This window comes from Dendrobium catenatum, unplaced genomic scaffold (assembly GCF_001605985.2).
Source record: "Dendrobium catenatum unplaced genomic scaffold, ASM160598v2 fragScaff_scaffold_273, whole genome shotgun sequence".
In the NCBI taxonomy this organism is placed as follows: domain Eukaryota; kingdom Viridiplantae; phylum Streptophyta; class Magnoliopsida; order Asparagales; family Orchidaceae; genus Dendrobium; species Dendrobium catenatum.
Genome location: NW_021318735.1, coordinates 936,767 through 964,452, shown reverse-complemented (window position 1 = coordinate 964,452; position 27,686 = coordinate 936,767). Strand labels below are relative to the sequence as shown.

The 27,686-nt window shown below is 34.9% G+C and overlaps 2 protein-coding genes across 3 annotated transcripts in view; one reads left to right on the top strand and one right to left on the bottom strand.

Annotated features, from left to right (window-relative positions):
* Positions 1-554: 554 nt before the first annotated feature.
* On the bottom strand, positions 555-4,139 carry LOC110113496 (putative disease resistance protein RGA3). Of its 2 annotated transcripts, none has more exons than XM_020846118.2 (2): positions 2,010-4,137; positions 555-1,604 (listed from the first exon to the last, which is right to left on the bottom strand). In XM_020846118.2, the coding sequence occupies exons 1-2, from the start codon at positions 3,815-3,817 to the stop codon at positions 638-640; spliced, it is 2,775 nt and encodes a 924-aa protein (XP_020701777.2). In that variant the 5' UTR covers positions 3,818-4,137; the 3' UTR covers positions 555-637. The 2 variants fall into 2 exon arrangements, with proteins under 2 accessions (XP_020701777.2, XP_028549250.1); XM_028693417.1 differs by having other exon boundaries at positions 1,172-1,335; positions 1,428-4,139.
* Positions 4,140-9,250: 5,111 nt separating this feature from the next.
* The window catches only part of LOC110113486, a 40,643-nt gene continuing 22,207 nt past the window's right edge, over positions 9,251-27,686 (top strand). The window contains exons 1-8 of the mRNA XM_028693410.1: positions 9,251-9,716; positions 9,961-10,642; positions 12,179-12,284; positions 12,507-13,112; positions 13,199-13,788; positions 18,060-18,355; positions 18,895-21,755; positions 26,544-27,103. Coding sequence (XP_028549243.1) covers positions 9,266-9,716; positions 9,961-10,642; positions 12,179-12,284; positions 12,507-13,112; positions 13,199-13,788; positions 18,060-18,355; positions 18,895-21,755; positions 26,544-27,103 — 6,152 coding nt within the window. The 5' untranslated portion in view covers positions 9,251-9,265. The remainder of the gene's footprint in view (positions 9,717-9,960; positions 10,643-12,178; positions 12,285-12,506; positions 13,113-13,198; positions 13,789-18,059; positions 18,356-18,894; positions 21,756-26,543; positions 27,104-27,686) is intronic.

The following is a 27,686-nucleotide window of genomic DNA, read 5'->3' as shown; positions in this document are numbered from 1 at the left end:
TGCTACATTAATTTAAAAATTTAATTCGGTTGGCCGAGGTGAATACGCCAAATGATTTGGTGCATTCTTCTTTTTAAAGCCAATATTAAGGTGTTATATATTTAGTGCACTGAAATTTACCATAACATCCAACTCTTAGCAAATGCTAATTATTTGATTCAGTGATATGTGAAATAACAATTTCTTAAATATTGTTCATTCTACTTTAAAAACAACTGTATGCTATACAAATTGACATACAACTAACACAAAGATCACAATTGTTGTATGTTCATATTCTTAGGCTTTGTTTGGCACGGTTTTCTTACAGCTTCTTAAGGTAGTTTTTTAGTATAAAAATTTTAAAATTTTTAAACTAAAAAGCTATTTTAAGAAGCAATAGAAACTGTCCCAAACGAAACCTTAGATAACATTATAGTGGCAGATGCCATTTATTTTTGTTCACTGATATCTTCAAATTATAATGCCATGAATGATAATGCTTCCATTTTGATGACATTTAGATGTTACATAATTTGATTGCTTGAATGTAATACAATAAAAAAGAACCATAATTATCTTTGATCTTTCTGAATAACTTCGCATTTCTTAAAGCAAAAATAACATAAAATAGCTATATTATTTATAGAAAACATTGCTATCTACCTAGAAACAGAGGAATGGATCCACTTTGCTTTGTGCCCTTTCCCTCTTCAAACCTCAAAGTTACCATGCCAAAGTTGAAAGTAGACATAGTTGTAGGATCACCTTCCTTGGGTTCTGGTTTTGTTTCCATCGTCCAGCTAATGAGACATTCGGCACGCTCTGTCACTATTTCAGGGATCGGGTCTTTATCATCATAGTTTTTCATCTTTAAATGCTTCAGATTTGGAAATCCTCTATGTTGCAGGGAAGACAGTAGCAGCTTATCGTCCACATTCATAATGAGATTTTCAACTGATGAGAAAACTGAGGGCAAAGCTTTCAGCTTTGGGCAGTCCAGCAGAATTAGTGTGTGAAGGCGAGGGAGAAATTTCTCTCCTGCTGCACTGCACCATTCCTCCAAATCTGTCAAGCAGTTTAGTTCCAGCTCCTGCAACGAAGAAAATGCATTGGCGCCACCATAGAAATCAGAACCTAGATGCTTGACTAGAGGAAGTTCTACGAGGTTAAGAACTTGGAGGCGGGGTAGCAGCCCAAGTGTTGGGATTTTTTCACAAGCGCAACAAGCTAGTGTGAGACGGACAAGATTTGAAAGTGATAAGTTCATCCAAGAAGGGAAAGCTCTTCCAACATATCCTTCTATTTTTAACTCTTCTAAGCTTTTGCTTGGTTGGAGGCTTTCAAGTACATCTTCTGCAAGCAGAATTTCCACAATGGTGTCATATTCATCGAAGGCTTCCACTGAATTTATGTAAGAATTGCACAACCAAGATAACTTCAGTGACCTGATATTATGCTTTTCACTCAATTGCGCGGCCTTGGCTTCTTCAACGCACCTCACATTCTGAAGATTTTTCAGCTGCAATATACCTTCAAGTTTCAAACTACCCAGCTCTTTGAGGGTGCAGTTGTTCTTCCCTCCAGGAATGAAAATTGGAAGTGTTCGAAGTTGCTTCAGTTTCCTGAGATTCATAGGCATGCAAGTTAAATTAATGCATCCATGTATGTTGAGGTTGACAAGGCTTTTCATATTGCTCAAGTTATGTGGAAGCTCATGGATGAAAAAACAATCTTCAAGCCCCAGAGTATGAAGGTTGGAGAGAGTACAAACTGATTCAGGAAGTGAGTTTATTTTGGTGCGAGAGCAGTCTAATTCACGTAAGCAGTTGAGTCGGCCAATGGAACCAGGCAATGATGTAAGATTAAAGCAATGGCTAATTTTCAAGGTACAGAGGTTGTGAAGGTCACCGATTGAGTCTGGTATTGATTTGATTTCAGAATTGCAGAGGTTAAGTGTTTGCAGGCTATGTAGCGTGTTGATGCACTGTGGAAAGATTTCAAGAGGAGTGCTAGAAAGATCAAGATACCTTAGATGCCTGAGTTTCTTGAAGGTATGTGGCAGAGCTTTTAAGGGATAACTTTGTAAGTGCAAAGCTCTTAGAAGATTAATGTCAGATGATATAACATGAAGAACTTCCTGGACGCTCTGTTCTGTCTCTCTGTCAACATTTCTTCTGTAATCCAAATATAACGTTCGCAGTTTCTTTGCATCACGTAGCAATTCTAAAGTTGCAGATAGTGGCTTTTGATTGCAAATGAAAGAAACATAGCGTGAATTTTGTGAAGGATATCTTTGAGTGAGATCATCCACGATTGAACATTCAATACCTGCAACAGATTGAGCGAGATCATGTACTAAATCATGCATTTTTACCTGTGTTATGACGCCTCCTTGCTCTATCATGTTCACTTGAAAGAGTGACCTTGCCTGCAGCTCTTCCACACATTGCAAACCAATTTGCTCCCAGTGAATATGCCCTGCAGATGGCTCAAGGAAGCCTTCAGCACCCCATAACTTAACCAGTGTGGTAGTATTTATATTAAAATCTTTGGGGAATATTGAGCAATAAGCGAAGCACTGTTTCAAACACGAAGATAGATGATCATAGCTCAACTTTAGAGCAGGTAAAACCTCATAGTTTTCATCAGAAGCAAGTTTCCATAGCTCATTATCCTTGATAGCTAGCCACTCACTCTCAGTTCTTTTGAATCTCAATAGGCCACCCAACGCTTTTGCAGCCAAAGGAACACCCCCACACTTTTTCACAATCTCCTTTCCGATCGCAACGAAATCTGGATTCCTCTCAACCTCATTGCCAAAAGCTCTCCTCTCAAACAGCAACCAACAATCATCGAACGACAAATTCGATAGCCGGTAAGGAGAAATTGTGCCCATTATGGATGCAACATGTTCATTCCTTGTGGTTACTATGACTTTACTTCCCTTTGCACCAACTGTAAGCAAAGCCCTGAGACTATCCCATTTTTCATGACTTTCACTCCACACATCATCTAAAACTAGTAAAAATCTCTTCTCCTGGAGTTGATTTATAAGGGATCTTTGCATTGCATCCATGTTCATTGGAGAAAATTCACTTCCTGTTGCTGATTCTATAATCAATCTAACAAGCCTTTTAAGTTCAAACTCCTCAGATACACAAACCCACATCCTCTTCTGGAAGTGCCCACAAACCCTTTCATCATTGTAGACTAACCCTGCAAGTGTTGTCTTGCCAAGCCCTCCTAAGCCAACAATACCTATTACGCCAATATCATCTCCAACGGAAGTATTCATGAGAAATTCTACTATCTTCTCTTTATCTACTTCCCTTCCATAAACTTCTGATTCCTTTATAAAGGAACCAGTTTCTTCACTTGTAATGCTTCTTTCTAGCTTAAAGCTTCGAAATACTCCTTCCTTGAGATGGAACTTAGATCTTACTTCTGCAATCTCATCCAATCTCTCATTGATCTCCTTCACCCTCAGTGCAATCTTACGCTGAAAAGCAATGTTCTTAGGGAGGCAAAGTAAGTTGCGTACCTTCTCCTTCATGTTGGCTTTCTTCAATTTTGCCGCTTTGAAGGAAAATTCATCAAGCACATCATCGGCATCATAAGCCAACTCCTTGAGCTGACTTAGCCAGCTCCTAAGAGCTTTCTCCTTCACCTGCCTAGCCTCAGCATCTTCAAGCACATCTTGTATGGTTGAAAGAGTCCTTTCAAGCTTTCGAAGTTCTTTGTCGATGCCGATCTGCATTGCAAACTCTGCAATAGCTTTTGATGCCAGTTTTTCAGAGATAAACCTGAGGAGGCTGGTGGCTACTATTTCTGTCATTTTCTCGATCTTCGAAGTAATTGATCGTAGAAAGATAGACCAGCTTTGCTTGCTTGATCTCTTATAGAATTGGAAGGTCACTGGTGAGGGAGATTAAAAGGAGAAACGCGGCTTCCTAGGATTGAAGGAGATGACTCTGATCGCACTCTGTAGTCTTCTCCTTGAAGGAAATTAGGAAAAGATGTTAGCTTTGGTGGAAAAGATGATGAAATGGCATTTAATGTTTGGTGAAATGGGCCTTATTTTCCACATAAAAATATCCAGAAGAAAGCAACAGAGTTTTCTTCTCTTTATGTCTTCTCAGGCAGTTTCCTGCTGCTTTCGGGCATTTAGTTTCTTCTTGCTTTGCTATAGATTGGCAATAATTGGCGGGAAGCAAAAGAAAGGTAGTGTGAACTGAATAATGGAAAATATAGCTCTAAGTTTGAATGGAAGAAAAAAAAAATTTGAAGTATTAAAATTTGAAATTAACGGTCATAATTTCATGATTAGCTTATATTTAATTCATATTGAGATGTTATTTCACTACTTTTACTTTTTGTCAATCCAAATAAAGTTATTAAATTCAATTTATTTTATATACTTTTTGTTTGTTTCTAATGAATAAGATAATAATAATAATAATAATAATAATAATAATAATAATAATAATAATAAACTCATATTTACAAGATAGTTATGGTTTTGTTTGAGACAACTTTTTTATAATTTTTTAAGCAGCTTCGTAATATAAACGTTTTTTAAATTAAAAATTTTGTATTAAACAATTACTTTAAAAAGAAATAAGAAAGTTGTCTCAAATGAAATTTATATTTTGCAAGAAAAAAGTGTTGATTTGACAATATTTGTCCAAATCGACCTCATTTTGGACAGCTTAATTGGAGATTTGATTGATACATTAATTGGATTTGATTATTGGATAAATCGAAAGATTTAATTAGAATGATTGAGAGATCTAATTAGTAATATTATGCATTGTGAGACATTATTGTTTGCTATTGAGATCTTAAATATAGATTGTATAAGGCCTCAACCAATTACCTTCTTGTGTTGCTGTGAGCTTGACAGGCTTTAGGTAATTCTAAGAGCACCTATTGCAATTCTAAAATCAAAGTTTCGGAATCTTACTAACTCGTGAATAAGGCTGAAGCACACTATCAATGGCAATGCTGACACCCATCATAAAAATCAGAAATAATGTCAACTTTAATTCCCGTCATCTCCAACAAGTTCTACATCTACCGTGACACTAATACTGACGTCTGCAATCTCTTTGAAGATTGATGATCTCCTTCTTTGTCAGTGATCTCCTCTTCTATAAAGAGAATGACTATCATATAATTTTTTTTTAGGGAGAACCTACGGCGGGGCCTATGCGTTAAATATGAAAAAAAATACATGTTCTTAGAGGATTAGAAGGTCACTAAAAGAGCAACATTTGAAATAAAACTTAGGAGCTTTATATCCTACCTAATACAGGAAAAGAAAAGACAAAACAAGAAAAGGCTAAAGATAAAAATTAAAGGAAAATAAAGGAAATCGCAACTGCATCAACACCAACAATTATAACAGCACCCAAATTAATGGCCAAACGATCCAACGAGCAGCATCCCAACGAGCATTCCCCACCAAGTGCAACCCAAGTTGCCCGAAAACAACTCCAAGTAGAGGAAAGAAATAATCCAGCAGTCATCGTCACAACCAGAGCAAAATTGACATCCAAATCCAAAGTCTAGAAATCCAAAAAGTGGCACCACAGCAACAACCCCAATTCTCTGATCGTCCTTGTCTGGATTTCCTTTCCGGAGCTTCGCCCACACCTATTTTCTCCTCGCATACTTTTTTGGTCTGGGGTCTTTATTTGGCAGTCCACTTCATACTGACAATATTGCAATTTCTATGGGTTCGAGGCCATCCGTAGTTCGTATCCTTGTGGAAATGGATATTTCTAAAACTTATCTTGATTCGGTTTGGCCTGGTCCTGAGAAATTAGGCTACATTCAGATAGTTGTTTAAGAATGTTTTCCTAGTTATTGTCCTCATTATAAAGTGGTGGGGCGTAAGAAGTCTGAATGTGTTAAGCTATTTCCTCATTTGAGGCAGGCTGTTGCTTCTGTTAAGCCTCCTGTGGTTCCTAGACATGTTCTCGTTGTGGACCCTCCTCCTTTGGTTCTAAATGATCCTTATATTCCTACAAATTTCCTTCCCCAACCACTGTTGTTTCCACCCTTATCATTGTGGAACTGGCTCCATAGTGTGTTAGGGAGGGGGCTTTTTCTACCACCCCTAATACCTGTAGGGTGGAGATTGCTAAAGCTGCTAATATTTTAAGTTCTGTTGGTGTTGTAGTTGGGAGTGTTGCTGATTGTTTGGGGGTTAATGCTATGACATTGAACTCTGCTATAACTTTTGGTGATTCCATTATTGTGGTGAAGGAGCCTGATCCTTTTGTTGCTCTTTCGGATCAGCCTGAGATTGTTTGTTGTGATGGAGTGAATGGAAATTTGAGTGATAACTATTGTGGTCTTAATCTTCTAGATAGCCATTCCTGTGAGATTGTTGTAGTTGATTCGGGTGATTTGTAGGATATCTCTGGTGGGGATCTCCCTAGTTCTCCATCCCAGGCGTTGGTTGTTTTTGATGGCTATATTCCTTTGAAGCTTGTGGCACGGGAGGTTGAAAGTTTGACTGTTAATTTGGCTTCTTATTTACCTGTTAATGTTGAGTCAATTGTGTCTCTTTCTGTGAATGTATCGAAGGGGAATGTGGGGGTATGTTGATATTCCTTTTCCATTATGTCTAATGCAGATTTGAAAGCCCATCTATCTCGCCCTTTGAATAACTCTGTTTTGTTTCAATCATATTGGCTGGAGTTGGATGAGACCCTTTCCACTTCTTTTTTGGGGGAGGGTGATGATTTTGATGACAATGTATATGATGATAAGTATAGTTCCAGTGGCGGAGGTAAAAAACAGAACAATAAATCTAAGAAGAAATAGGTTTAGGGTTTTCTTCTCGCTTTTGTTGTTGTGGGCTTTATTGACGTTTTGGACGAAGATGAGGCGGCCCCCTGCTTTCCTCCCTTTTGGCCTGGGCTTGTTGGCAACCTTGGTGGTGTGCCCTTGTGCTTGGTGGTTGCATGTGTGGGTTGTTGATGAGTGGCTATTACCAATGAATGGTCCGTACCTGGCTGCGGGTTGGTTGTAAGGGATTCCACCCTAAGTCCGTCGTTGACTCATTTATTGCATCTTTATTTGTCTGTTTTATCTAGGTTATTTTATTTTCCTATCTTTTGGTGTATTTTAATGTATATTATTTTTTGATCGATGTTGTAATCCTTTCTTTGCTAGAATAAAATTTATTTTTACTTTAATATCTCTAATGACTCATGGCTGACCTCTTATACTTCCAACATGGTAGCCACCATCAATATCTCATGCCTACTACACTATATAAATAAAAGTTTATTATTAAAGTTTATATTCTCTAGCATATATAAAGTTAATTATTTAAATACTAAACATCATTATAAATTAATAATAATTTCTTTAAAATAATAAATATATGTACCTATTTTCAACTTCAAACTTTTCTTGAAAATTAAAAAAATTTAAATATTAATTAATTTGTATTTTTTTATTATTTTTTGAACTTATTAAAATATTGCTCTACTCTATCCCTAAACCCTTAGTGTATATATAATAATAATAATAATAATAATAATAATAATAATAATAAAATTTGCATCACATCTACTAAGTAATTTTCTTTTAATGCTGTCACACAAAAAATTATTTATAGAATTTATTTTTTTAATAACGAGCAAAATATTTTAATGTGAAAAATAAATTAATATGCAATGTAAGCATCCCAAGTAAATTTAAGAGAATTTAATTTATACTTTATTCTAATTAGCTTGGGTCCTTTTGGAGAAGACTCTTTCTAAGGCCTCTTTTGATAGAAGAACTCCTTTCGTAAAAGATTAGTGCATCATACGGACAAAAAGAATGGCTCGGATATGATGAGTAACCATGCTTTCGAATCAATATATATTATATACATATAATATATATACTCACAGTCCAAACAATTATTCTCATCCGAATGCGGCACTAAATAATTTCTTCTGAAGAAGACATAAATTATTGTTTGATGGTAGTGACAAAGGTGATCTCTAATGGCATTCAGCAGGCCATCATACCATTTCTCATGTCATTGATAATGGCACGACACACGTTGAAATTCCTCCCGGTGGCTCCCGTTAGAAGGAGAAATTATTATCTTCGGACACCTGATGTAGAGAATCATTCAGATTTCTCTCTGCCTATAGTGAAAGCACAGTCAAAACGCATGTGCTGTAGCAGCTTCGCTTTGATTATGCTCTGACTGCGCTTTGACTATAGACAAAGAAAAATTCGGATGATTCTTTCTATCCGATGTCCGGACCTAATAATTTGGCCGTTAGAAGCCCCTAACATTTTCCCCACACCAAAAAAAAAAATTATTTCCTTACGTTTGTTTCTTATTTTATTGGATTAACATTTTCACAACATTATTCACCAAAAAAAAAAACATTTTCACAACACAGGAAGCTCATTCATATTGGAAATTATATCGTTATCTACTCTTGTTTGTTTCACTGAATTACAAATGAGCTGATATCAAATATTTAAAATATAATAAAATTTTAATATTAATTAGTTGATTAAATGATTCTAAAAAGTATTTTTTTATAATAAAATCAAACATCTCGATAAGACGTATCCAGCAAGCTAAAAATCATCTAATTTTGATATTATTACTACACTTATTTTTGTTTGTGATAATTTTCCTATTGCTTCTTAAAGCAGCTTCTTAGTTAAAAAATAACAAAAAATTTAATTTTTGTACTAAAAAGCTGTTTTAAGAAGCAGTAAGAAAGACGTCCCAAACGAAACCTATAGATTGGATTTTGGCTGTATGTAATAATTTTTTTTTAAATTTTGGTCTTATAGACTGACTGCACAGACCTCATCAGATCAAATACTTGAGAAAATTTTGGAGCTTTGAAGAGTTGCCTTCCTTGCTCAATGATTTATTGAGGTAAGTTCGTTCATCTTGGCGTTCAGTTGTAATTTTGTTCTCGTCTAGTTCTTCTGTACTACTGTGATCAAAATGATTTGTGATTTTGATTTGTTTTTGGTCTTCAATTCTCAGTTGTGATTTTAAATTGTTTTTTGCAAGCATAGAAAATAACGAGAATCAGATTAATCATGGTTTGATAGTTTTCTGAATCTGATAAAAAAATCTATATTTATCAAACTTGTTCCGCTTTAGCTTTTGATCTGTTTGCTTTCAGCTGCAAGAGAGGTAATTTAACAACTTTAAAATATAATGGAAGATTTATTATATCTTACTATACAATTTAATGATGGCAGGGATATTTGATTCTAATCTTTGGAAGAAGCCATGGCCGATACTATTGCAATGCTCAGCAGATGGGCAAAGTCAAGGTTGTGGACTCTTTTAGATCTTCCGGAGAGAGGCAAGGAGCCATCTTTGGATGGTTCTTCATCTTCATCTTCATCAGTAGAACCTACACGACGTAGTGCTCTAGATGACTTCCAGAGGATAATGCGAATGATGTCGAGGATCGAAGCAGTGCTTGAAGATGCAGAGGAAAGGGAGATACAAGATAGATCTGTGAAGTTATGGCTTTCAGAGCTCAGGCTCCTGGCTTATGACATTGATGATGTAATCGATGAGTATGAGTATGATGCGTTGGCAATCCAGATGGAAGCCAGAGATGTAGAAGAGTATTATCATCGTGGAAAGAATAAGCGAGGCGAAGATGAACATTATGATCAGGATGAGCAGGTGGAAGGTCTTAATATATTAACTTCATCATCTTCTCAAGTTCCAATAAACTGAAGGCATGGTTGAGAAGTTAAGGGAGATTCGGGAAAGATTCGATGAGATTGAAAGGGACCGAAAGGGACTCCATTTAAGTGAGGAAGATGGCGTGAGGCGAACTGTCAATGCACAAAATTCTCAGCTTACCAGCTCTCTTGTCAATGAATCAAGTATAATTGGGAGAGAAAGTGAGAAAGAGAATATAGTGAAGCTATTGCTCTCAGACTTACAAGTGAACAATAAAATTACAGTCATCCCAGTAGTTGGCATGGGGGGTGTGGGGAAGACAACGCTCGCCCAACTCATATATCATGATCTTAGAATTCGTCAGTATTTTGATCTTTGTTTATGGATTTATGTTTTTGAGGATTTTGACCTTATGAAATTAACCAAAGAGATATACAGATCTATAACTGGCAAATCATCTGAGGAGAATGTTGGATTCGACTATCTTCACAGTTCTATAAAGAAAGAACTCATGAAATTTAAAATAATATTTTTGGTGTTCGATGATGTGTGGAATGAGAAGCATTGTCTATGGGAGTCCCTCCAAGTCCCCTTTCACAATGCAGGCATTGTGAATATTTTGTTGACAACACGAAATAAAAAGGTTGCGGATGTCATGCAGACTATGAACATCTTTCATTTAGGCTTTCTTTCTGAAGAGCAAGGTTGGCACTTGTTCCAGCAATGTGCTTTATGTGATGATGAGAATCTAATGAAGATTGGCAAGAGAATCGTAAAAAAATGTGGTGGATTGCCTTTGGCTATAAAACTACTTGGAAGTCATCTCAGATTTGAAAGAGATGAAGATAAGTGGATGAGCATCTTAGAAAGCGAGCTTTGGGACTTGGATGTTGGGACAAAAGAACATTTTCCCGCTCTTAGATTGAGTTATCAAAGGATGCCTATTCATTTGAAACCATGCTTTAGGTATTGTTCCCTATTTCCTAAAAATAGAATGCTTAACAAGAATAGCCTAGTATGGTTGTGGATGGCACAAGGCTATATCCAACCAAAAAAAACAAGCAAGACTATGGAGGAGGTAGGAAGAGAGTATTTTGATGAACTCTTGGGGAGATCATTTCTTCAAGGAGCAAAATCCAATGACTTTTTTAACATGCATGACTTGATTTTTTATCTGGCAGTTTCTGTTTCGGGCAATGAGTTCATTACAATGAAATTGGAGGGTGGCAACCAAAATAAATTCATATCAAATAATGTTCGCCACTTAGCTATATATGATCAATCAGCAAAAGTAGAAGCACTAAAAGGCACTTCAGTGTACCCATTTATTGGCAGGAATGTTGCTCTTCGTTCTATATTTTGTTATAACCAGAGTATAATCAATGAATTTCAACTTTTGGATTCAATAAGCTTGCGAGCAGTGCATATCAATATTTTTAAGTATGATTCAAACTTGTTAAAGTTTCTTGGTTCAATTGCCTCATTGAAGCATTTACGCTATCTTTTTATTCGGATCTTTCATGCACTGAATCTATATTTTGGCTCTCCTCTTTCAAGTTTATTCAATTCATTACATAGCTTTCATAACTTGCAAGTACTGGAATTGAATTTATGTGATCAATCTATAAATTTACCAACAAGCATAAAAAACCTCATTAACCTACGCCATTTGATTCTACCATATGATTCTATCATGCCATGTGGGATAAGCAAGTTAACTAATCTCCAGACTTTAAAACATGTAAGGGTGATTGAGCAAAGCCTAGAAGGTGGTGGACTAGGTGAGATTGAAGACTTAGAAAGCCTTACAGGGAGCTGTTGTATCGATAATATATATAATGCACATGATGTTAAGGGTCTCAAGAAGACAAATATTATTGGAAAGAAGCACATTTGGGGACTATTAATAGATTGGTATTATAGGAATGTACCTAAACATTCATTTGATGTTTACATATTTATTACTAAACCTTTGGTATTTGAGAAACAAACTTTTGAACTGGTAGAGGCCAAGCTTGATGCATTGCAGCCTCACAAAAACCTCAAAGAATTAGAGATAGATGGTTACCCTGGGATACGGTTCCCGTGGTGGGTTGGAGATCCCGCATGGTCTAAGTTACGAGATATAACCCTTGAAAACTGTAATGAATGGGATGGATCAGGTCGAGTGCTAGATAGACATCTCCCATGTCTTCAAAGTATTTCCATCATTAATTGTGCTAAGGTAAAAGATATAAAAATAGTACAATCATCCTCATTTAGAAGACAGGTTGTCAGACAATGCTCTGAAATAACAACATTGCATGGGCTATACAGTTTGAATAGACTTGAAAAGTTAGAAATAATAGAGTGTTATAAATTCTTCATCTCTGCAAAGGAGAGACTTCCTTCCAAGTTGCAGTTTCTATGGATCCAAAATTGTTGGAAGTTGACATCAATAACAGGCCTGCAAGACCTTTGTTCACTTGAGGAATTGAAGCTACAATTATGTCCGAAACTTAGACTCCCTTTAGAAGAAAAGCTTTCAATCATGCCTAGTGTTTTGGAGATTGCTGATTGCCCTGGATTAGAAGAGTGGTGTCAAAGATATGGATTCAAAATTATTCAGGTATGCTTTATCAGTCCTCAAGTTCTTTGCTTTTATTTTGATATCATAGCTTGTACTAGATGAACATAAAAAATGAGGGGAATATATAAAACAATAATCAAATAATAGCATAATTGAAATCATACCACAAATTTCATGACTTTCATTTTTTGCACAAATCTTTTATCCATGAACATTATCTATTCATAAATCCTTTATTTTTTGTTTCCTATATTTTAAAAGAGGATCTATGTCATTGTTTCACTACAACAGAGATTATCTAAGCAGGAGGAGATGACCATAAGATACGCCAGAGGGATAATATCACGCTATGGCTCAGAGAATCTTATCTCCTTGAAAACTTTACATATCTATCAGTCTAATGAAAGTGATTTCCCCAAAGATGAATGGATTCCATGCAGTTTGCATACCTTGCATCTGTATTCATGTCAAAGTCTGATCTTCTTTCCTCCATACAAAAATTTGTCTGCACTAAAGCTCTTGAAAATATGGCATTGCACGGCTCTAACATGTCTGCCTGGACTAGTGATGATGGAATCCCTTGAAAAATTAGTGATAATTGATTGCCCTCAATTCTCCCAATCACCAGATCACAGTTTGCCATACAAGCTTCAGTTCTTGCACATAAGCAACTGCCCCAGCCTCTTATGCTTGCCTGGGCTGGAACAACTTTTCTCCCTTACAAAACTAAAGCTATTTGATTGTTTTGAGCTTGTTCTCCCACCACCTGAACAACTTCCCTTCATGCTTCATGTTCAGCTAGAACTTTCTAATTGTCTAAAGCTCATCGACTGGTGTCAAAGATGTAACATACCCTACAACAATAAGGTGAGAAAGTTACTACAATGGATCGATTATGTTTTGTTAATTTGTCAAATTGTCATTACTAATGCATTTTAATTCTAAACCTGTAGGAGTTCCCCAAAGACCTATTTGTTCATTGTGGTGAGCAGATCAAGTTATGGCTTGAGGAAGCATATTCATTCTTTGAAAACATATGTGTTTTGAACTACAATGGAGCTATTCTTCAAATAGAAAAATGGCCTGCTTTTCGAATTGTGGGCTTCTACATTTGCTCCTCTATTCATTTGAAGTGTATCAGATGGAATGAAACCTTCAATAGACTAAAGCAAATGAGAGTATGGGACTGCTCCCATCTCGAAGAACTTGTTGGGCTACATAAAATCATCACTCTGCAAGACATGGATATAAGCAACTGCCCAAACCTTGTTTTAATTATTGGGTTTCCTGAAAACCTTCAGTACTTGGCCATCGATAGATGTTACAAGCTTGAAACTCTCGACATCAATGAAACGAATCTATCTTCACTTGAGATTTCTAGTTGTTCAGATCTGAAATTCTTAAGAGGATTGAGAAAGCAAGCCTCCCTCCATTTCTTGAAAATAAGCAAATGTCCTCAACTTTGTCTCGATGATGAATTGCTTCCAGATATGTTGAATCCCAACAATGTTGAAATCAGTGCATGCCCACAACTACAACAATGGTGCCAAAACCAAGATGTTGCTTACATATAGTGAGGGAGGTTGAGTTTGTCTACAAACTTCAATTATGATGTTATAGTTATCTACTTATCTTCTTGCAATTCTGACTTTATTTGAGACAATTTTTTTACTATTTCTTAAAACAGTTTTTTAATTTAAAAATTAAAAATTTTGTACTAAAACTGCTTTAAGAAACAATAAGAAAGTTGCCCCAACCGAAGTCTTAGGCTTCGTTTGGGATGGCTTTGTTACTGCTTCCTGTAGCAACTTTTTAGTACAAAAATTAAAACTTTTGTTCTAGAAAACTACTTTAAGAAAAATAAGAAAGCCTTGCAGGACAAATTGAGCTTGGGGAAACTCTCATTTGCAATATCTTGAGGGAATTTCAGTTTGTCCTCACAAAAAGCCTATCCACTTTGACGCATGTTCCCAGGGATGTCATTGTAGATAAGCTCGATGCAAGCTCATTGTTGGGGTAGAAGTAAAACACCACAGAGAAACAAAAAAAAGAAAAATAGAAATACAATGAAAAGTAAAGATGCCAAGATTTAATGTGGAAAATGAATTGTTGAAATTTATGTTTGATAAATAAAATTAATGAAAGGCTAGGATTATGTTTCGGAAGAAACTCAAATGATTTTTATAATAGCAGTATAGATTTGAAGTTGTCATTTATACTGGAACTTGAAGAGACATCTCCCTGTCTTTTCTCATGCCTTGGATTGGATGCGAGAATGTTATAGTTTGGAATATGAAAGGTTATAAATCGAGCTGTTAATTTTTTTTTTCTTGTAACTTGTAAGAGGAAAATTGAATCTAATAACCACTATTTGTAATTAATGCACTCTTTAAATAATTATTTTATGTTTTCAAATTTATTAATTATTTATAATAAAATGAAGGGTTAGGATAATATTTGAAGAAAAAAAATAAAAGGCCAGGATTGAATATGGGTGGAAACTCAAGTCACTTTTATAATAGATAGTATAGATATAGATATATATTTTCATCATTTTTTTTATTTATTAAAACTTATAATTTTTTTTTTCTAACCTAACAAAAAATCATAAATTTTAAAAATAACGAAGAAATTAGGAATGCATACATAAAAAAAAAAAAGAATGTATGACGTTACCATGAATCTCTTACTTAATTTGAATTGAAATTAAAAATTAATTTTACATAAGGTCAATTTGAACTTCAATTTCTAGCAAACTTAACAAGTTCAACTAACCTGTGGACGCATAAAAAACCTAGAGAACAAAAAAAAAATGATCCATTTGAAGTTTAAACTGAGCTAAATCATGGTTTGAAAGTATACATTGAGAACTTCAAAAGATATTTAGATGACTAAATGATTTATCTCCAAATTTGGGTAAGTTTTATAATTGATTAGTATACTTGATGAGACGAAATCCGATGAGCCACACCAAGAGCTTCATCAGTCGGCCATCACACCGCTACTTTTGTTGGCCAATCATCATCGTGCAATTCTGCTGGGCGACTGTTGAACTTGCCGATCATCCACTAAGAATCTTATGGCTTGCTCAATAATCATAATGGATAACATATTAATGCATTCTAAGTATGTGTTCAATGTTTTCTTGGTTAAAAAAAAAAGTAATTTATTGTGGAAACAGAAGTTTGGTGTTGAAGATGTTACATGACACTATTTGTGATTTTAAGAATTTAATTTCCTAGATTAACATATTTATTCCTAAAGAAAATATGTTATTTGAGAAAACTGAAAATTTCATTGAATTCATACTAAGACAGAATCTATGTTTACATAGTCTGTACTGATTTTTAAAATAATACTATACTCCTGCTTGCCATTGCAAATACCAGCTAATAATATTTTATATGAAAGATATTTCATATGTTTAATATTCCTATTTTAATTTGAATATATATATTTGTTATAAATAAGAATAATTTTAATTTTAATAAATAAATCTAAGTTGTAATATTTTTTAATAAAAATCCCCAACTAGAAAAAAATGAGAGATAAATCTTTTAATTTTTTTTTAAAATCAATGAATTATATGAAATCTTTAGAAAAAAATTAAAATATAAAAAAAAAGATAAAATATAATTTAATTATTAGATAATATAATTAAACATATTAAAATACTCATAATATATAAATTGACTTAAGTATATAAGAGTAATATTAATTATAACATTATAAAACACATTGTATTATAAATTTCATAAATATATAATAAAATTATAATCTCTAATATAAATGTATTAAATATATACTTTTTTTTCATATTAGACTTAAAATATATATATTTTAAAGGAAAATTCAGTAAAATTTTTTATTACTCTTACACTATGTTAAGTCATCAATTATTTCTTAATTATGAATTAGTTTCTCATATTTTATTTAAATAAATTCATTTAGCCTCAAACTATATATATAATTGTTGTACATAAAAATATTATGATCACATGCACCTATCAAATTTTTTATGTATAATTTATGATATACTTAAATATATAATTAATTTGACCCAAATATTAATATTAATTATTCCTCAGTGCCCTTTTTTCAGTTTTACGCACATTTGGCTGTTTGGACTTTTAATACATTTTAAGAGATGTAAAACAATAATATTTTAAATTGATTTTGTTTATATATTAATATTAAATATATGTTTATATTTATGAAAAAAATAGAGATAGTAAGTGTAGTATTTCATTAGCTTGAGTTAATATACCATGAATATAATGGATTGTATAGTGTTTAATGTCGATATCTGAATATGCCAATGGCCTCGAGCTCAAATTTTCTTGAACGAGGAATTTGGTGCACTCATCGAAGGCGAGCTGCATTTGTCAAGGGTCAAGGATTACTCATCACTCAATAGGTCTACCCTCGTCACTTAGTAGGTCTACACTCTATGGGTCTATTCGTTGGCAGGGGCGGATCCAAGGATTCGTCTAATGCAGCATAATGAATAGTCAAAATCTGCTTCTATAACCTATTGCAGAGAGATTAAATACATTTTCAAGAAGTTTTCCTTGTGAAGTAATAATTCAACCACATACTTAGATTCATTAATACGTGGGCATCACAGTGGTCAATCATTAGCAGCGTTGCGGCGCTACAGTTGTAATTGTTTAGGACACGATCTACTAGCAAAGCGACACGTAGATTCATTAAACAACGGATTCATGTCGTCAAGTGCCGTTGTGGAGGAAATATTTTAATGTTGAGGTTTTAGTTCATTTTATGGGCGCCACAATGCAAGTGCTCGAGCGCTGCGACACTAGAATTCATTTTCTATATATATTTTTTATAATTATTTGTTTGTAATGTTAGTAGAAGAGTTTAATTACTTGTTTAATTTCAGTCTTATAGTGCTTCTTTGGTTTTTTTCTTATGAGTGACAATTAAGGGAAATCCGAGAAGTACTAGATACATTTATCACAGTGTTTAGCTTGTGTTTGTGGAATCAATTCTGTAAGTTCAATGAAAAGTGTAGAGGAGGTCATTGAACCCATCCGGTGATATCTTTTTTTGTACTTTCTTTCTTTTGTGTAATTAATGAAAATGAATATGCTTCACTTGTTCTTCATGTATGACTAAATTCTCTAATTTTTTATTAATTGTGTAAATGAAATATGAAGTATTAATGAGTTTTTTCTTCATCAATAATTTTATGATATTTTCAATATAACAGATCTTCATTTAATACACTTAGTGACTATATATGTAGATAATATCAGTGGTAATGTGGATATATAGTTGGAAGTGTTTAATCTATCTTTTATCTCTTCGCATTTGACTAAATAGTCAATGATACATATACTCTGAATAACATCAATATAAAAAGAGAATCATTAAAAAATATATGGTACGTATTTATATTTTATCAATTCAAAATAATTTATTCAAATAGTATTTTATTTAATTATTTTTTATTTTAAATTAACTTATTAAATCTCAACCAAAACATATTTTTAATGATAATTGATGTAGTTTTTTTTTTGGGACATTTAAGTAATTTAAGGCAAATTCATACACACAACGCATACACATAGACTCGAACCTTGGACCTCTTAATTGGAAGCCTAAACTCTCAACCAATAGGCCAAAGAGAATTGTGTATAATTGATGTAGTTGAAGTAGCAAGCACTAGTATTTGACTATGTGCAAGTCAAGTCAACCCGCGTTTCTTCCACGTAATAATTTCATCACCCTCCGCTCCTCGAGTAGAGCCATTAGTCTCTAGTTCCAGTCCTCTCTTGTCCTTCCTGCAAGCTGCTCAGCCATGGAGTTTACCTACAACTTGCTGAAAGACTTTGGGAAGGCTATCATCAAATTCATCTTCGAAAAGGCATCCGAAATAGCTGCCAACAAAATTGTCGGCATCATCTCCAAGCGGGAAGGAGAGAAAGCAAGGATTGAAGCCGTGGAATCGGATCTCATGAAACTCAAAAGAACTAGGAAACGGATCAGGGCCCTTGACAGCGATGCCGAACAGCGTCGTTACATCGAAGACGACAGCGTCCATTGCTGGCTCCGTGACCTTAACGCCGTCGCCTTCGACATCCAAGGTGCAATTCAAATTGAGCACATCTCCACCAACGATCAAATCGCGGATATTCTAACCAAATCACTATCTACAACTCAATTTACTACTTTACGATCCAAATTAACCATTCACTCAAGGAATGCTTAATTTGAGAGGGGATATTAAAGCACTAAACTGTACTTCAGCACTTGTCCTTAATTGTAATTAACTTCTGTAATTGTCTATATATATGCTCTCTCCTGTACGCCAAATGCAGAATACATACAATTTCTATTTTCCTGTGTCTCTCTGTTTTTCCCGCCTTCTTCCTATTTCAAGAATTCATCACAGGTAATGGTTAAGAATGATAGAAGCGAGCTGCATTTTTATTGCATTGATTGTGGTGCTCGACTCTCAAATTTTCCAAATTTTTTTTCTAATCATTAATTTGCATCTTACCTTTTCTAATGCCATGAATTCATTTATTACCTCACGAAAAATTTGTGCCAAGTGCTGTAACCAATACCATTCTTCCTAAATTCTTAATTTTATCGCTGACAAAGCTACTGAAACCCTCTTGATCATGCAGGCAAAAAGAGACAGAAGAAGTTGTTGCTGAATTGCTGAAATTGAAGGGCGGCGATGGGGTTCAAGTAATCTCTATTGTGGGTTGTTGTGGGTCTGGTAAGACTTCACTTGCTCGCAATATCCTTAAGGATGCTCGAATTGAAAATCATTTTAATCCGAGGATTTGGGTTAGTCTGTCCGAGAACTATGACCTGATCAGAACTATAAAGGAGGTGATCAAAGCAGTACAGGAGGGAAATGAGTGCCATGATTCCACTTTAGATTTGCTTCAACATCATCTTAAGCGTATTATTTCAAACAAAAGATTCCTACTGGTTCTGGATAACATGTGGAGTACAGATTTTGACTTTTTGGAGAAGCTACGAACCCCTTTGATGTTTGCAGCAGAAGGAAGCAAAATTCTAGTTACCACGCAGAATGAAGACGTTGCAAATAGAATGCAAACTGAATATGCATTACGTTTACGAGGTCTATCTTCTGATGATGGTTGGCGGCTCTTTCAGGATCTTGTATTCACAGAGGACTCAGAACTGGAAGCTATTGGTAGAGATATTGTGAAGAAGTGCCATGGTTTTCCATTAGCAATAAAAGCTATAAGTAGCCTTTTGTGCTCTGAAACAAATCCAGACCAGTGGCAGCTGCTATCAGACGAATTGTTGGAAAATGAGGAAGCTGCAGAAGCTATTATACAAAGTTTAAAGATCAGTTATGATCATCTGCCTTTAAAGCTTAAACAATGTTTTGCCTTCTCTTCCACATTCCCAAAAGATTATGAATTTGATAAGGATGAGTTAGTCAGGCTATGGATGGCTGCGAAGTTAATAAAGAGCAAGAGGAAAGGAAGCATGCAATTTGAAGATCTTGGTGAAAGATACTTTGATAATCTGCTGAAGCGATCATTCTTCCAAGCATCTGATAGTAATATTAATGGTAGTAGAAAGTACAAGATGCCATCATTGATCCATGAAGTAGTGCATCTTCTTTATATCAGACATGAAAGTATAAGAGTAAATCAGGATGACACTATACATGGCGAATCAGGAATGGCTCGCTATGGATTATTATATCAACCTGATAAGCAGTCGGTAAAATTTAATGAGATGTTTAAGAACAAAGGTCTTCGAGCACTCATGCTGTATGGTAAAAATGGGGAACTCCTGAAGGACGACTTAATAGATCTATTTGAAAAACTAAGGTTTCTACGCTTACTGGATTTGAGTAGCAGCTGTCTTGAGGATCTTCCAGATTCTGTTTGCAATTTGATTCTTCTACGTTACCTTAGTCTGCATGGCACAAACATAAGAAGATTACCTGAGACAATAGGCAAATTGTACCATCTTCAGACATTGCAACTAGGCAATTGCATTCAAATTCATGAATTGCCAGATTCCATTGGTGATTTAAAATTTCTCAGGCACCTTGGACTTCATAGTACCAGCATACGGATGCTACCTGAAACTGTAAGCAATCTTTTGAATTTGCGAACCTTAGAACTTGGAAACTGTTACAAGCTAGAAATGTTACCAAAAGGCCTGAAAAACTTAGTTCACCTGCGACATATTGGTTTGCAGCTTGATTGGGATAGTTGGGATCGACAAATTGATATCATTTCCATGCCGCCTGGTATTGGATGTTTAAAATTATTAAGACACTTGTCAAGATTTGCTGTGGGATCAAAGCCCGAGTGTGGCTTATTAGGAGAATTGAAGGACTTAAACCTCCGTGGCAAACTTTGCATCACTAGACTTGAAAATGTAGTTAGTGTCAATGATGCAGAGGCAGCCAATTTAAGTGGCAAACGGTACATTGATTCTTTGATGTTGAGATGGAGTGATGTTGCATCCACAAAATCAAAAAATTTGCCTGAAGAAGATGTGATTGATCGACTCCAGCCTGATGAGAATCTCAAGCATTTGTGTGTAGAAAATTACAATGGAAAGGAATTTCCAAATTGGATTGGAAATCCATCTTTCCTGAAGTTAGAAAAATTGGAACTAATCAATTGTAAACTCTGTTCTTCTCTCCCATCTGTGTGGAATCTGCCTTCACTGAGGACTCTCCATTTAAAGAGTCTGCATGGAGTGAAAAACTTAGGCAATACTCTTTCAGGGTTTAAAAATTTAGAAACACTTGATTTGTCTGATATGCCTAATCTGGAAAGCTGGTTTATAGGAGCAGGTCTGATGAGTTGCCTTACTGCTCTGTCCGTTTCTGATTGTCCCAATTTGGAATGGCCGTCATACCTCCCATCTAGCATTGCAACGTTTGAATTGAGGAACTGTCAAAAATTTTCTGTTAGTAGTATTCTCCTAAACCTACAGGATTTACTGCTGGAAAATGACAGAGGATCAAGGCTCAGATGGGTTCAGCAGCTCACCTCTCTTACCTCATTAACTCTTTCAAAACTCTCAGTAATTCAAGATGAGTGCACAGGACTTTTCGAATGTCTGTCTTCTCTTAAAAATTTGAAAGTTCAGGAATGTAATGATCTTGATTCCATTGATGGATTGACAAATCATTCTTCTCTAGAATATCTAGAGATTTATTCTTGCTCTCAACTTACAAAGATCGATCTCCCAAAAAATCTCAAGGAATTTCGCATTTATCTCTGCCCTATGTTGGAGTCACTACCACATGAACTGCATCTTTTGTCTTCGCTTCATGTTGTGGAGATTCACTCAGTGTCGCTTGCCTCTATTCCCAAATTACCTGATGGTGTGAAAACGTTGGTAATCAAAGAATGTTCTATGCTAAGAAGACGGTGCGAAGAGAATGGCGTTGATTGGCCTAACATACAACATATACCCCATATTCAAGTCGACCAAGATCCTAGGCAACCATTCTCATGTTTTCAGGTATGTTAGTTATATGTTTTACTTATTTATCTGTTTATATGAGTCCTTTTACATTTATACATTTGAGTTTGAGCTTTTGTCTTCCCTTACAATCCTACCACTTCCATATCAACCCTTCCTTCGGTATCCCCCTCCGTCTGGAGTGGTTCTTTGATTATCATACTAATCCCTGGGGCATGCGCTTGGGAGTCCCCTTATTGCAAATCAAATGAGCTCTTCTTTGCTATTTTTCTTGCTTTCTTTTTTGGGCGTCATACATGTATGGATGGTTATATTTTTATGAGTAGCTCTTTCCCCTTTTGTTTTTTGATTTGGGAAGACATAGATTCCAGTTCCATATTGCTTTTGTACTCCTTTTCCTTTTATTAATGAATGCAACATGCAATTTTTAAGGAATAGTTACGTATCAATGTTTTGTCCTTTTTTTAATTTACTTTGTTGTATGTATATTTCATTTATTATTTTCTATAAGCTGTGAAAAAAATACCAAATTTGGACTGGAAAAGCAAAGTTTTATTAGTGGTGGCAAATAGATGATAATTGGTATTTTTTATTCTAACCATTCAATCATCTTTTTGTTGACTAATATTTTGGTAAATGATAATGAAAAATGATAACTTTGTTACTGCACCATGGAAGATTCTAAGATCCAAATCTATATGCAAAATTTGAAAGATAATGTGGGGGCTATCGTGAGCATCCTGACCTGAAGTTAATTGTTTATTGCTGATTGATGTTTAAAAAGTAGGAACATTAAGGCTACTGTGAAATATGACATATCCTACAACAAGTGATAAAGATCTTTATTCCTAATCTTTTCAACTTTGCAGACTATGAAGAATTTGTTCCAGCCATGGAAAAGAAGGCGGCAGTGAAAAGCCCTGGTCACATGGTACAGATGAAGGCTTTTTTGGGACGGTTTTCCTACTGCTTCTTAAATCAGCTTTTTAATACAAAATTTAAATTTTTATACTAAAAAGTTGTTTTAAGAAACGATAATAAAACCGTCCCAAACAAAGCCGAAGTTTTTAATTAAATAGGTACATGAAGTCTCCTGCTTTTCGTTGAAGACCAGAAATCAAGTTACTGATGAAAACAATAAATGAATCAGATCATTTTGGAATGACCAAAGGAAGCCTGCACATTGTGGTAGAAATTTAACTTCTTGATTGCCCTCACTCACCTGTGACTCTGTCAAGTCATTGGTGCTATATGATTCAGGTGGCCACTAGTGCACCCAACTGTTTGCAGATTAATATTTTAGAATATGTCCATGTAGCTTTGTTATTTTTTTTACTTAGTTGTTGAAGAACTTTTTTGTCACTTGAATGTTGTGATGGACTAAAATAATATGTTTCTTTCAATTGATGTCTGTAAATCACTTGAATGAAAGTTTGTGGCAGCTACTTGAAGGTTCAGTTGTATGCAGTTCTTCTTAGGCTTCGTTTGGGATGACTTTCTTACTGTTTCTTAAAACAGATTTCTAGGAAACAGTAAGAAAGCCGTCTCAAACGAAGCCGTAGTCTATTAGTTGTGAGCTTTGATTATCAACTATTATTTGTTGATACAGATTGTTATTGGCGATTATATCATATTGATAATAAGCCGTAATTCTTTGACGAAAAAAATCAAAGACTTTTGTCAAAGCCAGGTTAATTCAACTCAAATTCACCTGAGTGGGTAGAGGTGAAAGCGGATTTGGAAGGAAAGTTGAGGCATAAAAGGAAAGTGAGCATAAATCTTGCTCTTAGTTCTTTTATCCCTTAGGACCACACCTCCTTCGACAATTAAGCAAACTCCTTTTGAAGAGGGACTATGAACGTGGCCTTGGTTAATAGAAGAGACATAATCATAATTTTTATTTGGCCATCTTTTATATATATATATATATATATATAATATATATATATATATATATATATTATATATATATATAATATTATATATATATATATATTAACTTGAAAAGCATTTTTGCAATAATGTTTAATAAAAAAAATACTCCTCTCCACAACTTTATTAACGACATTTACAAAAGTTGTAGTAGTCCAAAATGGATCACTAAAAATATGGTTAGGGTTTTTAGCTTGCTTTGGCCTCTATTAGTTAAGACAAAAATACTATGATTTGTTTAATAGTGATAATAATTGCTAAATTTTTAAAATTAGTTATAAAATTGTAAGTAGGAAAAATAAATTTTTTAGAATTATTAAAAAAAAAATTGTTTCTTATATATAAATTTATTAAAAATAATAAAAAATATTATTATGACCTAGAAATCAAAGCAGGATGAAAGCTAATTTGAAATAAAAGCCTGCTTTTTTTTTTTTTGGGGAAAATTTGGGGCGTAAAGCCCATTCTATAAAATGAAAGAGATTACAAGTAAAAGCTGAAAAACAACAATCTCACCAGCTAAAGAGGGAAAAAAAATAATAGCTGTGAGAAAAAATAATACTTGAAAAAAGGGAAAAGGGAAAAAGAGGGGAAACAAGGCTATGGACTCAGAATGCCCAAAACGGAACCTCCCACAGAAAAATGAGCATCAAGACCTCCTGGTTGCCAAGACGACCTTCCAAAGGAGCAGATGGTGGGGACTAGCATTCATCATTGTCCATCAAAACAACTATGTTAGAACCTTGCATCTTGATGATACCTTGGTTGCCAATAAAGGGTATCAGCTTCATCTTTTTTTTTTTTTCTTCAAAAAAAAAGGGTATCAGAATAATCAATAGAGAGAATAGCAGGCCAAAAAATCGGATTGGAAGTAGCCCAGCAAAACAAAGCTGAATCGAACCAAGAGAGGCAATAAAGATCATTCAGCATAATAAATGTTGAAATAGGTGTAAACTCTTCCATTTTGAAGTCTTAAATATGACAGCTTTCTTAATTTTATCCACAATGTTCAAGTGATTCTTAAAGGTGTTGCCAAAAAGCCTATCATTCATTTCCCTCCAAATGAAATAAGTAGTAGTGCAAGTCATAATAAAGTAATAGTTTTTCATTTGCCGCAGGTGTTCCTTTCTTCAAGATGTAAAAATAACTGGTGAAGTATCAGTCTCTGCAGTAAGAAATCAGAATGTGGAATGATAATTTTCAGTATATCATAAGAAAAATCGCATTCGAAGAACATATGAGAGTGAGATTCAGGTTCAGCAGAACAAAGAATGCAAGTAGAGGCAGTCAGAATTCCTCTTTTAATAAGCAAATCAGAAGTTTTGAGACCACGTTTAATAGCTATCCAGGCAAAAGCCGAGTACCATATTGCATGGTTTTTATGCCAAATAAAATAATGTCAATCCACTTTGGGGTAGTTATCATAAAAATGATACAAAAAATTCTTAAAAACGGGTTTATCTAAGTCATTCCAACGATAGTAATAGTTGCTCGTATTCACCTAGGTAGACATAATGTCAGCAGAGACCGAATCAGGAAGGTAGGCAGGAAGCTGCTAGGTCCCTTCAAAAAGGAAATTACCAACCAGTTTTCTAGAGAAATTATACCCAATATGCTCCATATTAACACCAATAAGCAAATCCATAACCGATTTCCCTTTACATCATGGATCCCATAAAAAAGCAAGGGAAGAATCTCCTTGGATAGTAAGCTTAATAACACTTTTAATCTTTATAGCTACCTCACAAAGAAAATTCCAATAAGCCGATTTCCTGTTGGTATCCGTGTTCCACAGGGACATATATTTAAGCTTCCACCAGTGAGACAATAAACTACTAGAAGTAAAAAATCTCCAAATCATGGAACACCCAAAAGCATGATAGAGAGATTCAATACTAGGTATCCCAAGGCCACCAAACGGTTTGGGCTTGCAGGTTTCTTTCCATAAAAGTAAATGGAGTTTTTTCTTGTGAACGTTCCCAAAAAATAAGAATCTAGAGCTTAAGCTATTAATGCTTTTACAACACGATTTGGGGACTATAACTCCTCTAATCCAATAAGCCAAAGTATTGGAGATAGTAAATTTAATGAATTGTATTCTAACAGCTAAAGAGAGGGTCTTAACTTTCCATCCATCCAGATGACAATACAGTTTTTGCATCAAGCTTTGAAAATCATTCTTATGGACCTTTTTAGTGAAAATAGGAAGTCTCAGATACCTAAAGGGAGCATTGGTGGTAGGGACATTGAGAATAGAGCAGATAGAGTCCTCCTCAGCAACATTCTTGGAGAACAAGATGAAGCTTTTAGCATAGTTTTTTTTTTGGGACATTTAGGCCATTTAAGGCAAACTCACACATACAACGCATACACATAGACTCGAACCTTGGACCTCTTAGTTGGAAGCCTAAGCTCTCAACCAATAAGCCAAGGAGAGTTGTGTCGCTTTTAGCATAATTAATATGAAGTCCAAAACAGGACCCAAAAAAGCTAAGAATGTTTCTTAGTTTGATGGCATTCTGGGAGTTGGCTTTCCCAAAAATGAGTAGATCGTCAGCATAAAGCAAGTGGGAGATAGTAAGTCCCACAAAAAAATAAAAGCCTGCTCGAAATTTTATTTTGAACTTTATTAGCTGGAAAGAAGATTCCTTGTGTGAAAAAAAAAATAAAATAAAAATAAAAATGGTATCATTAACTGTTGAAATGCCAATAAATCAATAGCGATTATCTACTTCTTTTTAGTTTTTTTAATATGTATAAAAAAATATATACTCCTTACAGGAGAACAAGACGTTAAGTCAAGCCAAGTCAATTTGGGGGTTCCTCCTCCGTTCCTCATACTTCCTCTTTTTATCGCCTACTCTTCTTTCCTCTTCACTTTGCCAGTAGAGCTGATTTTTCCAGATCTACCCGTCTGTTCTCCTTTCTGCGAACAACTCACAGATGGAACGAGTCGTCGATGTCGTCGGGGGAAAGATAATCGAAATAGCCATCGATAAGTTTTCTGGCATCTATTCCAACCGGCGAGCAGAGGAAGCGAGGCTTCAAGCCGTGGAATCGGACCTCCAGAAGCTCAATAGTACGCGGGAACGTATATTGGCTCTTCTCAGCGACGCCGAAGAGCGACGGTACATCGAAGATGATAGCGTACTTCGCTGGCTCCGTGACCTCAAAGCTGTCGCCTTCGACGCCGAAGACGTTTATGACGAGTTCCGAACCTACGAGACACTCTCCGAAACCCCGATTGATCGCAGGGGAAAGTGTTGGAGGGAATTTGATCGGCGAGATTTCGCCGATCGGATTCAAAAGATAAGGGAGGAGTACGAGAGGATCGTAAAGGAGAAGAAAGATCTCCGGCTTCAAAGAGGAGAAGCGGTGAGGAGATTTAACCCACAAAGAGGGCAATATCACCGTCAGGAGGGGTCTCTCCAAGATGACGAACGATTTCATGGCAGGTAAGGTTTAAGAATGATCGAAGCCCGCTGCTTTTTCATTTCATATGAAAAATAATAGAGAATATTTCCAGTAAGAGAGATATATCATAATTATAATAGTTGTTACAGATCCTTATTTTAAATATTTTGCACGTAATATAAATTTAATGATAATTACACATGCATTAAATGCATGTTAATAAAATTTAAATAATTAAGTAATATTATAAAATTGTAAATATTATTTTATTAATTCAAATTTTTTTATAAAGAGATGCAATAAATAAATTTATCATTACAAGTAATTGTAATAACCAAGGTTTTGAAAACCGGACCGGACCGGCCGGTTCAACCGTGAACCGGTCTGGTGGCCGGTCCAATCCAGCTTGAGAACCAGCTCTGCATAGAACCGGATCAAACCGTCAGTTCAACCGGTGAACCATTGAACCGGTCCTGTTTGGAAAGAACTGGCCGGTTCATAAAAATATTTTATTTTTGTTTTAATTAAAATTTTAAAAATATATTTTTATTTATTAAAATTTTTTAAACTTTTAAAAATATTTTTATTAAATATGATGATTAATTTCATCATAATACATGCAAG